The sequence below is a fragment of the Patiria miniata genome, unplaced genomic scaffold (assembly GCF_015706575.1).
Source record: "Patiria miniata isolate m_02_andy unplaced genomic scaffold, ASM1570657v1 HiC_scaffold_7, whole genome shotgun sequence".
Taxonomy (NCBI): Eukaryota; Metazoa; Echinodermata; class Asteroidea; order Valvatida; family Asterinidae; genus Patiria; species Patiria miniata.
The window spans coordinates 9,784,231-9,799,298 of record NW_024037074.1 but is presented as its reverse complement, the minus strand read 5'-3'; the positions used below and the strand labels follow the sequence as shown (position 1 = coordinate 9,799,298).

The window sequence follows — 15,068 nt, the reverse complement described above, 5'->3', positions numbered from 1 at the left end:
AGCTGGCCTGCACCCGTTCATGAACATGTAACCAATAGCAAACAAAATGTGGACTGAAAAAATGGTCAATTTGGAGCAGTAGTTGAAAAATAGTTAGGTTTTTCCAACGCTGGTCGGTCGACCACCGTTGGAAATGTATACAAAAATACCATTTTCTTGAAAATGACTTGACACCAGGTGCCATAATTTTACAAGATACTTGAGACTGTCATTAACCAACATCCTAGTAAGGTTTTTCGTAAAAACTTGGTAGTTTTATTTTTCGATGTTTGCAAATGTTGTATACATGTATTCCCTTTAAGTTGAAAAAAAAAACCCGTACGCGGTACACCAGGTCAATGTTATCTAACCTTCTGACCCGTATCCCACTGCAGCGGTGATAATAAATCGCATGTCATTTCTGTTTGCGAACCAATACAGAACATGATCAGTTTCCCGCCAAAACCTCGGCGGGACAAGGCGCTAAAAGTATCTGTTTCAGGACTGAATGTTTCGCCATTGTGTTTTATATAATTAAAGCTTTAGAAATTATCTATTGCAGGCAGAGAGACGATATTCTTATTACATGTATATTTGATCCTTCACTTGGTAGCTGGCCATATGTACTTGTTTTCAAATATGTTGAAAATAACCAGCTTTCATGGTATACATTTTTTTTAATTAAATTTTTTTCATTTAAATCTTTGGGCAATGAAACAAAAAGTCCGTTAGCAGGGGCTGCCCAGGGAAGTGCAAACGTTTTTTTTTTTAAATGTCATCAAAAGATGTGCCCTCCCAAATTCAGCTGCAAAAACTTCATCAAGCGAGCAATATGTTAGAACTGTCACACCATTAGGGATGATACAGTGCAGATCGAGGTGAATTTTGTTAAAATTTATTGACGCACTCGGCCTTGGATGAATTAAGGGAGACACCCCTCCCCCTTTGTACCCCCCCCCCCCGGATCGCCGCCGGTGCAGCGTTTGAAACTTCATGAATATGATACTTATCATGGACCGATCCTCACTAACATAAAATATCTCATTGTAAAGCTATCTAATGTTTGGAAAATAAAAGCAAATTTCAAGATTATTTCCGGGTGCCAATCCCATGATTTGCGGAGGCAGTGCAACTTTAAAGGGAAGATACAACATTTGCAAACATCAAAAAAACGAAATGATCAAATTATCACGAAATACCTTACTGAATTGCTAGGGATTGACAGTCTAAAGCTTCCTGTAAAATGGTGGCTCCTGGTGTGCTGACATTTTCAAGAAAAACTGTATTTTTCCAACGCTGGTCGGCCGACCAGCGTTGGAGAAAACTGGCTTTTTCAAAAACTGCTCCTAATTTTTCATTTGCAATAGATTACACACTTTTGAAGGGGTACAAGCCTGCTAATGCTAGACTGATTTTTTGACCTTACAATTCCCTAAAGTCTTTACATTATTTTCTCCGTTTCATCTGAAGTAGGGTCATGGAACCAGACTACAAGAACATGATTTGTTGTCTTGGTTTTTCCAGCATATACAAGCCCAAAACGTGAAACCAGTCAGTTTAACAGTATTTGCTATAACATACTAGTCCTCCACATCGATTTATTTCTGAAAAGTGCAGCAAAAGCAAATGGGCAAGATTACCATATGCAAAGTTCACTAATTTTCCTCTGTATTGACTAACAAGCCCCAGATAGCAATTTCATGTCATCAAAGTCAATTTGAGCAGTGAGAAAATACAAGCATTTTCTTAGAAAACACTTAGAATTTTTCAGTCCAATCTCATAGGGTTTGTACACAGGGTGTTGAGTGAACTTCGTATATGGAAATCTTTCCAGCAAATGTTGTACATTCCCTTTAATACACCTGCTAGCAATATGCTAAAGAGATCGGAATGTCTGGCACCGTTCCAGGGTCTCGCCTGTTTGCAGTCTCAACGGGCAACAAAACATTATTCGCCTGCCAGTTGCGTGACTACATATCATTATTACATATCTGTATTGAATTTGCATATGGGTGGGGCTTTCCATATGACAAATTAAATGTGGTTCGGGGGCACTAGTATACAGGGCGAGTCAAAAAGAAAGTGACCGAACGAGAAAAAAAAAAATTAAAAAAATATGTGGCTGTCTCCATTTCACAAAAATGACATTTGACTGAAAATCAATTTGCTCACTCTATTTCCAAGTTATAACTATTTAAATAAAGAGATCACAAAGTTATGCTGTTCATATCACTGATCATTTCTGGCCCAACGAACTGATAAATACCATTAAATACAGTGAAACATGGACATGTCCACACCTTCGTGAATGAACGAAAACGCTCTGAGGAAAACAGACAAAAAAATGGCATCAATATTTCAGGGGAAAAAGTATGGACTTGTGCCTCATATTCAAACACAAAATCTGAAAGTAGAAATATTGTGGTCTTGACTCAAATGATAAAAATACCATTTGTATTTGAATGCGTGTTTGTAATCTGTCATTCTCACCCAACTCATGCCATTGCTTAGCTCATGTCCATAGCCATTCCATGGGCAACTGTTTTCATAAAAAAATCAGATGAGTGGAAGAACACGCTCTTTTAAGACATATTTCATCGACGAATCAATACGATTGCTTTTTAAGAAAACAAAAAAAAAATCATTAATCTAGGTCACTTTCTTTTTGCCTCACCATATATTGTAAGGGAACGGTAAAAAGGTCCTGTATGTCTATATATACCTCGTCCCATTAAAAACTTGAACCATCAACGAGAGATACATAAATATATTTTTTTCCAAATGCCAAGGTATGAATTATTTAGATGCGCTCAGACGAAACCCTGCAAATATGCATGTCGTGACATCGAAGAATAATAAACAAGCGAAGTCATAATCCAGATATATATATAAATATCAGGATAGGGCTTTCAGGGTTTTCGGTAGATTAGTTACACTGAAAACAATAGAAGAAAACGGACTTCATAATTTTGTCGTAACCAATTGTACCGAGTAATATGGAAACAACAAAAATCTAATGACATTTGGGTTTACTAGTTGAAGCTGGAAAATATCCTCGGTCTGAAGCCGGATGATAAACAGAATCTCATTGCAACAAAAAAAACCGTAGAAACTGCATGAGAATTTGATCCAATGAACAATTGGAGGTAATCCTGTACTGTAATAACTTGTGTGTTTTGTAGTTATACTTTTATATACATGTATCGTTTTGTTTTATATAGTAAAACAATGTGTGCCTATATTAAAATATCGTAGAAAACTGAGACTTTGATCCAATGAAAAATTGGAGATACTCCTGCTCTGTAATAACATGTGTGTTTTATACTTACTTTTATAAACATGTACATGTATTGTTTTGTTTTATATAGTAAAGCTCTGGGTGCCTATATTAAAGACCCTTGCATTGTAATTGTTAAAATGCAGTCCTTGAAAATGCAACTTTGTGTCCAACTTAAGCTTATTTTCAATGTTCGTTTGCCATTTTCAAGGCTATTTTGGTGCCTTTTTTATATTTATGGTAATGAATTTCCATATTCATGAGCAAAATCGTGATGTTATTTCAAGCAGAAACCTCAATATCACATCTATTTCAGCGCCAAAAGTTGTCACAATTGTGGATATTTCGCTGTCGTAAATTTTATTTTCTTCGGTGATTCGTTATTATGTCATTGGGTTCACAATTTGAACGGAAAACCCCCGAACTGAAGAGTATCTTTCTGAAATGACGTCACAGCAACATCGCCCTCAGTTGTCCGAAAAGGCATGGATAATTTATAAATGTTTAAAGAAGTGCGCTTTCAGTAAAATTAACCGAAAAGGGATGTCAAATACTTTTCGTACATTTAAGAGTAGATAGTTGCACAAAATATTTTCTTCAGAAATATTCACGTCATGGCCCTAAACTTCACCTGCATAATAACCAACCCCTGATAACAATTTGTGGTGTTACGTTTGTTTTAAATGTTTTTATACTTTTTTCCCTTCTTCTTTACGGGTAAAAAGCTCGTGATATCTACCTTGCATTAATAAAGTGACTTTTGCCTGGTTTGAGTCCAGTAAAATAACACGTTCATCAAGTCAGAGAGACACACTTCCTTGTACGCAATTCAACCAAATGATATGTCCATTAGCAAAAAGCCCTATATACACATTGCATCAAACAGACTCTATCAGTCATCTAACGACAGCCCAAAAGGACCAAGAATGATTCGATTTTCTGGGTCTGTTATTCACGTTACAATGTATAGCTTAAGAGTGATAACCACATTTTCAGTCTGCGTGTGTCAAGATTTCACGTGCGATCGACCGTCGAGGACAAAGATGGCAAGTCCATTACCACCTCGGTACCCTCTGACCTTGACAACCTTTTAGTTCAATGATGCTGGCGAGTATTGTGCTGGCCATGCAAACCAAAATAAGAATATGGCTCACCAACGACATTTAATTTTCACTGACGAATTGTGTTGAAAACGAAACTAAAGTGATATCAGGGAGTCACAATTCCCCATGACAATACAGGTTATGTACTGTTCGTTTCTACTTTTGATTACTTTTTTTCAGGCATTTTCCAAGACTTTGTAAAGTGTTTTTTTTGTATCTTTAATGTCACACATGGGAAGTAAAAAAAAGGAGAAATCAGCTAATCCGAGAAAAAGTTGCCTGCCTGTTTACACTCTACAGAAACTGCGTTGCTAACTGACGAGTGCGCTTGTGTTTTGCACAGGGTCGCCATGTTGGACACCGAAACCGAGGCAAAGGATCCTTCTTGTCATCAATGTAACATTTAGGTTGCTAAAATAATGTCAACACTTCATTCATGTATCCGTAGCTTGGACGTACTGCCTCTCTTTCCATTCAGCCGTACGTGCTTAAGAATAATATGTCTTTTTTTCTTTTCTTTTTGAGAACGGGGCCCTTGTTAAGACGCCATTTGTAATCAATTAAAAAATCAAGTGTGTTGAGGAAATAAGCAGCTTTGGTTTAATCTAAAAATTGAAAAGCGTAAAAATGTGAATTTGGAATAACAAAAAAAATGGAGTCATTAAGTCTACTAATTGTTTTCTCTGCGGCATACCAATCTATACCAGTACCAGTCAGTATTTTCATGCCTGCACGATCATTGTTGAATACACCGACACATCAATATAAGCCTCTGCTCAAATTAACAGTTCAGGCTCATTCGATATCTTCCAGACTGGCGCCAGCAAAGTGTCTCATTTCTACATGGTACAACGCTCACGTGAAATATCAATTTTATCGTCGACTTGCTTATTACTGCGGCTTTTCCTAGTTCACTTGATTATTTTATAAAATTGTCCTTGACGGACTAGGACTGGGATACGAATGTAGTGGTAAGGACGGTATGTTAGATTAATTTCTTTTGGATGTTTTTTTTGTATATGCTGTTTCGACGTGCAGTGTTAGAGTGTATATTTCTTGAGTTATTTTGATCTATTTCGTTGGCTTTTCCGCAAAACAAAGGTGCGGAAATACATTTGTTTTTGTTCTGATTTTTTTCTTCTTCTCCCTTGTTCTTCTAAATGAAATCCCTTATACTATGTACGCGTTTCATTTTCGGGGTCAGTTTTGATGAAACTTGGCATAAACCAAGACCCCATAAAGTCGTGCATGGACAAGTGACGTCATGATGACGTCGTCACGTGTCTTGTGACATCATCTTAAAGGTGCATTTTCAACAGCCTATATCTAGTTTTGCTTGTTCTGTTGTGCTTAAAAGGCCCGTCGGACCCCATTAGAAATAAGCATTTGTCTTTATGGGCTATTGGGCTATCCATGCAGGCACCAAGCTATTTTTCAAATTTTCTGTTCTGTATTTGTGCAGTATACTGTAGTTATTGTGCTGTAGGCCTATTGCCTCTGCTTTCTTTACTTACATGTTTAAATGTATCCGTGTGTAATTGTATTCCCTTTTCTTTGGTATTTTGTGTGAGTGCCAAATAAAACAAACCAAACCATGTTTTTTACCAGGTAAAGAGTGACCTCTTCTTTTTATTTGATTAGGTAGTAGCTAAAAATATTTATTGTCAATGCAAGACGGCAATGCGTGGCAAAGACATGTTAAAATATAGACCTATAAACTTATACATATATAACTAATGACTAAAATGCAAGGTCTACTTAATAATAATTATAAAAGGGGAAATAGTTTAGAAGTTTTTGTCAGAAACTGCGGTAAAAGATGAATTACATGTCGATTTTGAACGGCATCGCTGGATAACAATGCCATGATTTTTTTTCCGAGAGTATAGGACTCCAGAAAGTCTACCTTGTGTACCTTTGTGGGTTATTTTTTTTCTTTCTCACACTTTTGGGGCAGAAAAGCGAATGCGTCAGCGATCATATCTCAGAGAGATAATCATAAGCTTCATTTCTCATTCGCTCTGTACATTGTTCACGAGATGACGAAATGTGGATAAATATCTATTTTCTTGTTTAACAGCAACACGTTCTAGTCTACTGTGGGTTGTTTGGCAAGTTACGAATTGGTTGTATCAAACAAGCAAAAGGGCATGACACATAGGTATGCCGCATTTTAAAGTCAAATGTGACTGCGGCCATTTTGTCTGGCTCCAAAGGGGTGCATCTGTGATCATTATATACGTGTGCATATGCCATATGAAAGGCCCCAGACTATCATGGTAATTAGTCCGACAGTCAACGTCGTATAGCCAAAAAAAATCAGCCAATTTGAAGAACACAAGATGACGACAGTAGAGTCGTACAACAAACCATTCTTGTGCGTCATGTCCCCAGTGTTTCATAAACTCGTAAAATGCATACAGTATTGACTAAACCTAAAATGTCACCGAAGTAAAAATGAAAATACATGTACCAAAAAACACCAGGTCACCACATTCCAATACAGATGCGAATAATAAAATCTCATGAGTTTGACAAGCAAAATGGCTTTACTCGCGAGTTCTTTTCTTCGCACCTCGTAAAAGTGTGTGCTTAGTATACCACTTTATTATCCTAGTACTTTTATTCGTGCTTAGTAGCCCATTCTATAAGCCTTGTGGTACTTTTTTTTAAACAGTACTGCAGACACGAGTACTGACTTTCAATTACATGTACAATGCATAAGCTTGTGCGATAAGCTCACAACCAAATTGACTGGAAATCGCATGCCGTGGATTGACAAATAAGGCAAGAATCAATGCACTGTATAGCTGCCTCGTATAAATTGGCCTACATCAATGGATTTATTTTTATCTCTATAATTCAACCGTAACAAGATTCATAAATTATGTCTTCCGGTCATACTGGTACCCACAAATTTTAATATCAACTGCAGCGCTTTGAAAATGTCACACACTGTTACGCCCGAGTAGGTGAGTTATGCAGACCTCGTGTGCCCGCGGTGGGGAACGGACGGGGTGTGGAGGCCTCGCGTGTAAAAGCAATCAAACTCCTCGATGACAGAAACATGTTTATGAAAGAAATTTCTCCCGCTGTTTTGAGTACTTAATTTTAAGTCCACGTCTTAGACAGCTGGCATAAGCCAATTCGAAGAAGCCAAAACAGAAATCATTTGTGGAGGAGGCATTTATCTGAATTCCAGGGTACTGAGACCGATGTCGTAAATATTTTTGTAGCGAGCACACACGGTCAAATAACAAATACCACGGTAGTACTGGGGAAAACACTGTGCTAAGCCAAGGGCTTGCCTGTAAGTATTTTTAAATACAAATATTCATTTGAGATTTGTTTTTCCTCACGAAATTTGGGAAAGAACCGAGTGCTTATAAACATTACTCCCATAAAATTACACCATTAAAATGATAAAATTTCAGACCCAGTCTTGTAATCGGTTCGTGCAAAAAAAAATCTTAGACACTAACTATCACTGTTTAATAATTCCAATGGTATAAGGAGAAATTCATTAAGGAAAATTAACTTCATGATGTTTAAGTCCGTTTAAAGAGTAAGTGCAAAGGTGCATTAACCAAAAAAAAGTAGAAAGAAAACATTTGACGACGAATGGCGTGTACTCCGATACACCTGCATCCGATTTCTTGGCAAAAGAGAAGGATTGCTGCTGCGCACTTATACTCTGTAGGATGCTGCAACTTTGTGCGACAAGACGAGCCTGCTGGGTGCTTGCCGGGTTGGATGTTTCGGGTCGTTTTTTGTTTTTGGAATTCACCTACGCGTACAGCACTGCCAAAGCGGCGTGGAGCAACAGGAACACGCCGCTGATGTTGGCTGCGGTGGTGGCCCCAGACGTGGTCATCATCTCGGGCTTGCTCGTACCGGCGTCCGGCTCTCCGGTCGGCTCGGGCTCGGCAGCGCCGGTCGGTGCTGGCTCGGGAGCTGCTGTAGGCTCTGGTTCGGGAGCAGCCGTAGGAGCAGGAGCATCAGTGGTATCTTGCTGTGAGAAGAAACATTTTATGAAATTGTGATCATTAGCCTTTTGGTAATTATGGTAGACACAATGGAAAAGGCAGCAAGCTATCGCAGTAGCGCCTCCTAGTAGCGCCTCCTAGGCTCCTAGTATAGATGTACACCCGTGTGAGATAAATAACTAAAATATTAAGGTTTTCTGTCTTTCTGAAAAGAGCCAGCACTCTACGTTTCGGTCAATATTCTCAGGCCGCCATCATTGGGGAGGCGCTACACCATTCACCGGAAGATTCATGAATTTCTCTAAGAAGCTATGTGCTCAACGTATGCATGTCAGAAAAGAAATGTTACTTGGATATACAGTCACATGATAATATTGTATACACGCTGCCTGTACTTCAGGCCGGTCCAGCAAATAGGAAGATGTTATTGTGCGTAAAGAGCTAAAGACGTGTGAAGAAGTCAAAATGGCAGCATTATTCATGACAGAATCGAAAACGACAAAATCGGACTTCAGGTTAAGCCAAGACTATACTTTAACTGATAGAACAATCAACCTGGGGATGATTTACGAAACTGTACATAGATAACTTAATCAATGTTGATGTGCTGTGGTGAATAATTCTTTAAAAAAATTGGGCCCAAATGCAAAATATTCTCGTAAGTGGGGCAAGCACTGCACTCGTGACAAAATAGTCTGGCAACTTTGCGCATTTGTCGCGCACGCTTATTTATAATATATAGGAACAGAGTAAATGGATTTTGGGAACACGATCCACGATGACTATCTGACTTGACGTTTCAGAAATAATTACTGTCGTCGAAGCTCGCGGCCCACAAGAAAACAATCAATATTGTAAGATCGCAACGCCTGCAGGCGATGTAAATTATGAATTATGACAGCGTCTATTTCTAGCCGACAGCTTGTCAGGAACGGTTTGAGCAGATGTCGGTCTGCACGCGTCCTCGAACCCTGCATGACACGTACGACAACCCGCTGTTCTGGGCTCACTCATCAGTGCGATACCCGCTCATAATGGCGAAAGTATTCAGCCAGCTTAATATACTGTTAAGATAATCCGCCATGAGCCAGTTGCTTTGTAAAGTCTCTAAAAACAACTTAGTCAAAAGGTTGACTGGTTTTCCTAGTTATTGAAAATTGACTAGATATTTAGTTAAACATGTAAAGTTACATACTATGACAAGAACAAGAAGTTGGATTTGACTCCAATTTTAGTTATTTGCATTACTATTTTTCAATACTGACCGAAAAAAATCTAGTCAGATTGACTGATTTTCATTTGCATCCAGCTGACCCTGAATGGCTAGTCAAAATTTAACAAGTTTCTAGTTAAATCTGACTATGTTTTTTTCAGAGTATAGCTGGCACAATGCTTTCGATTTCGCCATTGAACTTGGGGGCCTCTGCGAATGGCGATACCCGCAAGATTATACAATTACACGGTGTCCCCCCAAAAGTTGTGCAAGCAGATATCCTTTAATTCTCAAAAACTATACGAAACATGAGTATTTCATCTTGATGGAGCATATTAATTATACTCTTGTGTATAATCAGTGAAAATGCCATGGAAATCTGTTCAATGTCTATAAATTGCTCCGTTTCATCTTAAGTGGGGTCAGGGAACCAGACTACAGAAACATGTTCATTGTTTTTCTTGTTGTTTCCAGCATCTACGAACACAAAACTATATACTAATATTTGCTATAAAATATTACCCCCCCCAAAAAAAAAATCCAACCATTTCATGCATTTCTGAAAATTTAATTGCACATTCGCTATGATAACGCAATCGGGTCTATCGATGACGTCATTTGTAGGGTAAATAAATAACCGCATTTCCAGTCGTGCTTGTAACTAATTTGCAATGTCTTATTAAAGTTCTTTGATACAAAAGGGAGGATATTCGGCACTATCCGGCCTTGTATTAAGTGTTTGAGCCTGAAGTGCGAGTCCTGAACAATTTTAAATAAAGGGCCATTGATAAAGTCGTCCTACTTCTTCATCCTTGGAAAAAAAACTTCCCAGGTCTGTTCGACCAGACGTCTGATGACTTGACCCTGACCCGCACCGGGGCACAGGCGTTCATTTGCCATGGTATGCTCGCAATGCGTACATCGTGGAAATTTGAGAAGAGAACGGGCCGTCTGTCCCGTCGGTGCATGGGTAGCGCAACTGTCTTAAAGGCACACATTCGTCCGGAGATTGCGAAAATGTGGTGCTTTTGTGGCTTACTATAAACCACTATGTCTGGGTCACCAGAAATATGTCTACTCCTCCAGAGAAAATGCGAAAAACTCACTTTGTTGACATCTGATCTGACGCGGCAGCCATTTTTGTTTGCCTTAAAATGTATTTCCAGCTGCGAATTGAAGCCGTCGAATTATGAGCCAAAGCTGCCAGCGTCGGACTAGCTCCGTGTATAATACGTGGTAACTCGACTCCAACAATGTGATGAAAGCACGTATTTCTCAAGCAAATGTTTAAAAAAACAACCGTGTTACTTGAATCTCCATGGCTCCATTTTAGAGTACCAACATTGTGTGCCCCGAAATTCCTTCGCGTGACAATAACACGTAGGCCCTAAACTAAAAACAATTTAGCCTACACTTTTTCAGAGACGGATTTCTCAAAATTGAAGAGACATGTTGAAATTGTTTTAAGATATTCCTAAACTACAAGATCTTGGTTGTGTATGGTGAAAACGGCGTTGAAAATAAAGCTCAAGTTAAGAGATAGCAGCCATTTACAGAAGAATGGACAAAAACTAGTTTGTCCGCGTATATAGCACTTGGCAGTCATGTAGACCTATAAATTACAATAATATTGCAGTTCTTTGTGCGTGCAGTGCTATTGTGTTGACCATAATCCCATAGACTTGCATGAAAACTGGCGTTTGACCCTCTTTAACCATCGCCACTTCTTAATTTAGGCTTTGTTTTCAGAGTCGTTTTCACCGTAAATAGTTTAGGAATATCTTGAAACAACTTTAACATGTCTCCCCAATTTCCAATAAATCTGGATCTGAAAAAGTAAAAAAATTAAATTGGGGGGCCTTTATTTTGTGGAAATAATTTATGCATGAGCACGGGCGCATTCCGGTCAAAAATACCCCTTTAATCGGTCTCAACACACCGTCATTTTTGCTGACATAGTCTTGCTGTAATGTGAGCATGATCGCTATCATGTGATAACACCCACGGTAGCACATGTGGTTAATAAATTGCCAGACACAACGACAAATACCCGCCAAATCCCAAGGGCAAAATATACGGCTATGGTTATTAAATGTGTAGCTTTCAGAGGGTATTCAACTCTACCCTCCTTTTTTGTTTTTACATATTAATATTTTCATGTATTTCACACCACTTCAATTAGTTATTGGTAGCGTCCACTCGATCATCCTGGAAGTAAATTACTGTACAGAGACACAAACTGCGGCGGCCATGTTGATAACACAACCATCCTCATTGCTTCATCCAATGATGTTTGCAATATGTTTGTCATGACATATCCATTTTTGAAGGCATTTCAAAGTTAAGCTCGCGAAACTAAAATGATTGCGGTTGAAGGACATATGTAGTGATCGTATGACAATGACAGAAACTGCATTGTTGTCTGGGACAAATGAGCCGTGACTAATTTTACAGACGACAATTGACATGCTTTAATAGCTACTGTGCTGAGTTTTCCTCTTCTTTTCTGCGCATCCATTGTGCCCACGCTTCAAATACACAGCTGGGAAAGCCTAGTATGATGCACATTGAAGTGAAAAACAGGAAAAGGGCGATAAACATAATATATATGACCAGTGAATTAAAAATAGAACTGTTTTGAACACGTATGCTACATGCCTACTTACGAAACTGCAAAACGAAAATGATGTGATGAATTTTAATTTCACTGTGCTTGCGTAAATAGTTTGAAAATTACCAGTAAAAATCCGCAATGAATAACAGATTACAAAATCGTGTATATTGGTAAAAGTCAAACCAGATTGCTTTTTTTTATAAATTGATTAATTGTATCATAAAGAAAAAAAACCCTCTATTTTAGTATTAAACTGAAGGGAAAATAAGTTGTATTTTTTTCATTACTCATTTTATTATTTACCAAATTTAACAGTTATTTTATTTAAGAAAAACCATTGCAATATTAATATTGTTCGTTTTGCCCATATTTTTGTAGCGCTGACGGAATTCTTTCCAAACCGAACTAAACCTTTGAATAAATTACTTGTCAAAAAATGTGCTTTCCATGGTACTGAATTGATTTGCTATAAAATGAAATAATACTATTTTCTGACGAATGTGTTGTAAGAGGAATTCCAAGTAAAGATCTGCCCCTCAGGAACCCTTTGTCTTTGACATTCAACACGCCAGTGAATTAATTAATGTAAATAAATGCCTAAACCTACACTATCCAGCCGAGACCCGAATGTTTATGTCAGCGCATATGGTCAGGGTAGATCAGGTATACACATGGATCATTTTACATCCATGCATAGATCCACTCCTTTGTCAGAGGCACGTCTAAATTTGGGCACACGAGGGTTGTGTTTATATCTCAAATGATATCCTTTTGTCATACCTAAAATCGTCCACAGAGAGTCTAACAAGATAACAGCGTACTTGGCATCAAGTTTAACATGTGTCGAAAACTGAAACGTGAAATATCGACTGACTGGCAGAAAGCGAACTGAAGCCATCGAACTTTCGAGAAACGCACGTTCGCCCAAGCCAGGCCAAGGAATGTGGAGGCATATCATTACACAGGGCATGAGAACATGAGACTCGGAATCTATGTGCAATGGCGACTTCGACTTGGTGACTGTGCCAAGTGTTCGAAGCGCGAGCGAAATTGCAAGAAATTTTTTTTTACTTCACTGATAGTAACTAGTATCTAATCTGTAAAATAGTAAGCTCACCAACCCACCCAACAACAGTGTAAAAGAGCTTATTCATGAGAAAACACAAAATGGGTGACTTTCTTATTTTTAAACCTCTCAAGATATTTTCAATGGCAAACTGCAGTATGCATACATGGAATGAGCAATTCTTGTTACTAAGCAAAAGTGTTGAATACTTTTCCCCCCTAAACTTACCGACAATGCTATCGCAACCAAGAGCAAGACAATAGCCAAGGCGAGACACAGTCTACGAAGCATGATGGTGGAGTTTTCTTGGCTACTCTCTTAAGTTCCTTCTAAGAAAGGATGTAATTTATCCAAGCTTTAGACAGACTGTCCTCATACACAATCTCACTCGCCGACTTCTCGTACAAGACTCAGCATGGAGATTATGCGCTCAGTGGCGTATGAACATCACGAAGCCAAGAGCAGAGTGTCGCTCAAAAAAGTGCGTGCGCATCTTCGCTCGCCCCGCCTATCCACTAGTCTGGTTCCCAGACCAGAACATTCTGACTATTTCTGACTTATCATTAGGTCAGGTAGCCGCCACGGCTAAAAATATACATGATGGCCCTTTCCCAAAACTCGGCTTCGTTTCCGGTTTGGCTTTGTCATTACAAGGGCCTTGCATGGTTCGATCAAATTGTAAAAACAAATCGCTTGTATTATATTATAAAGTATGAAATTTTTGTAACAAAACATTGACTGATGTTGAGCTAGTAATCTCCAAAGTTGGAGACCCACATTATCAGGCAAATATCACACGAATTGCTTAAAGGGACACGCCAATTAAAACAGTCCACTTCGGATTCAAAACAAAGGAAGAGTGCAATTAATTTACTTCTAGAGGAATCTGACTGTGAAGAAAGGAGTAAAATAACCCCTGTCATTTCCCCCACCCATTTTAGGCCAAACAGTGAATTGCTTTAAAAGTACAAGTAAGATACCTAAATCATGATCCTGAAACACATTCCAACTCGATTTCTGGACAGATACCTATCACTGAAGAACAAGTTGGGGAATTGAGTACAATTACTATTTTCTTCCTCAATAAATTGATGATATGGCATTTTGCAATGTTCTCAATCAATTTGTTTGGCAAAATCAATAATTTTTTAACAAAATATCATAAAAATTGAATTTGTTTTCCAATTTCGGCAAAAAAATTACATTGCTTGAGATTTGGAGGGATACAAAAATGTAATTTTGTTTTTCGAAATGGTATTTTCCTTTTTTTTATTTTCTCAATAAATCGGTGATTTTTGCCCAAATCTTCAAAATTATTAGTGTTTGAATATTGATTGATACTCCTCTAGCATCGCAAGGAATTTTCGCGTTGTTTCAGAAAAAAAACTTATGCCGAATTTCACTATAAAAGTAAGGTTAACCCCTTGCAATTTTTTTTCAATTTACGCCGAAATTAGAATAGCTTGAAAGCTGCTTGGACGATACAAAAATAGCCCTCCAGCAGATGTGCCATTCAAAGCAAATATTGTGCAGAAAATTGGGCCTTAAAAATGAGAAAATATCATTTTTTTCCGCCTCAATAAATCGTTGATTTTTGCCCAGATCTGCAACATTATGGGTGTTTGAATACTGATTTATGTTCTTCTTGTGTCCAAAAGAATTTCTGTGTTGAAGAAAAATGAATTTTTGGCTGAAATAAATGAAAAATGCATTTTTTTCAACCCCTTCCATATTTTCTTCACTAATTTTGACCAAAATTATCGACGCAATTTTTCTGTCAAATGTCCAATCTATTCAAAGCACCAGTTCGCATATGCTCTATATTAAAAA

General features: G+C 38.1%; 1 protein-coding gene across 1 annotated transcript; it reads right to left on the bottom strand.

Annotated features, from left to right (window-relative positions):
- Positions 1-5,956: 5,956 nt before the first annotated feature.
- On the bottom strand, positions 5,957-13,682 carry LOC119745955 (procyclic form-specific polypeptide A-beta-like). The gene is made up of 2 exons (XM_038222673.1): positions 13,467-13,682; positions 5,957-8,371 (listed from the first exon to the last, which is right to left on the bottom strand). Exons 1-2 carry the CDS (start codon positions 13,527-13,529, stop codon positions 8,147-8,149), a joined length of 288 nt encoding a protein of 95 aa, XP_038078601.1. The 5' UTR covers positions 13,530-13,682; the 3' UTR covers positions 5,957-8,146.
- Between the last annotated feature and the right edge of the window lie 1,386 nt (positions 13,683-15,068).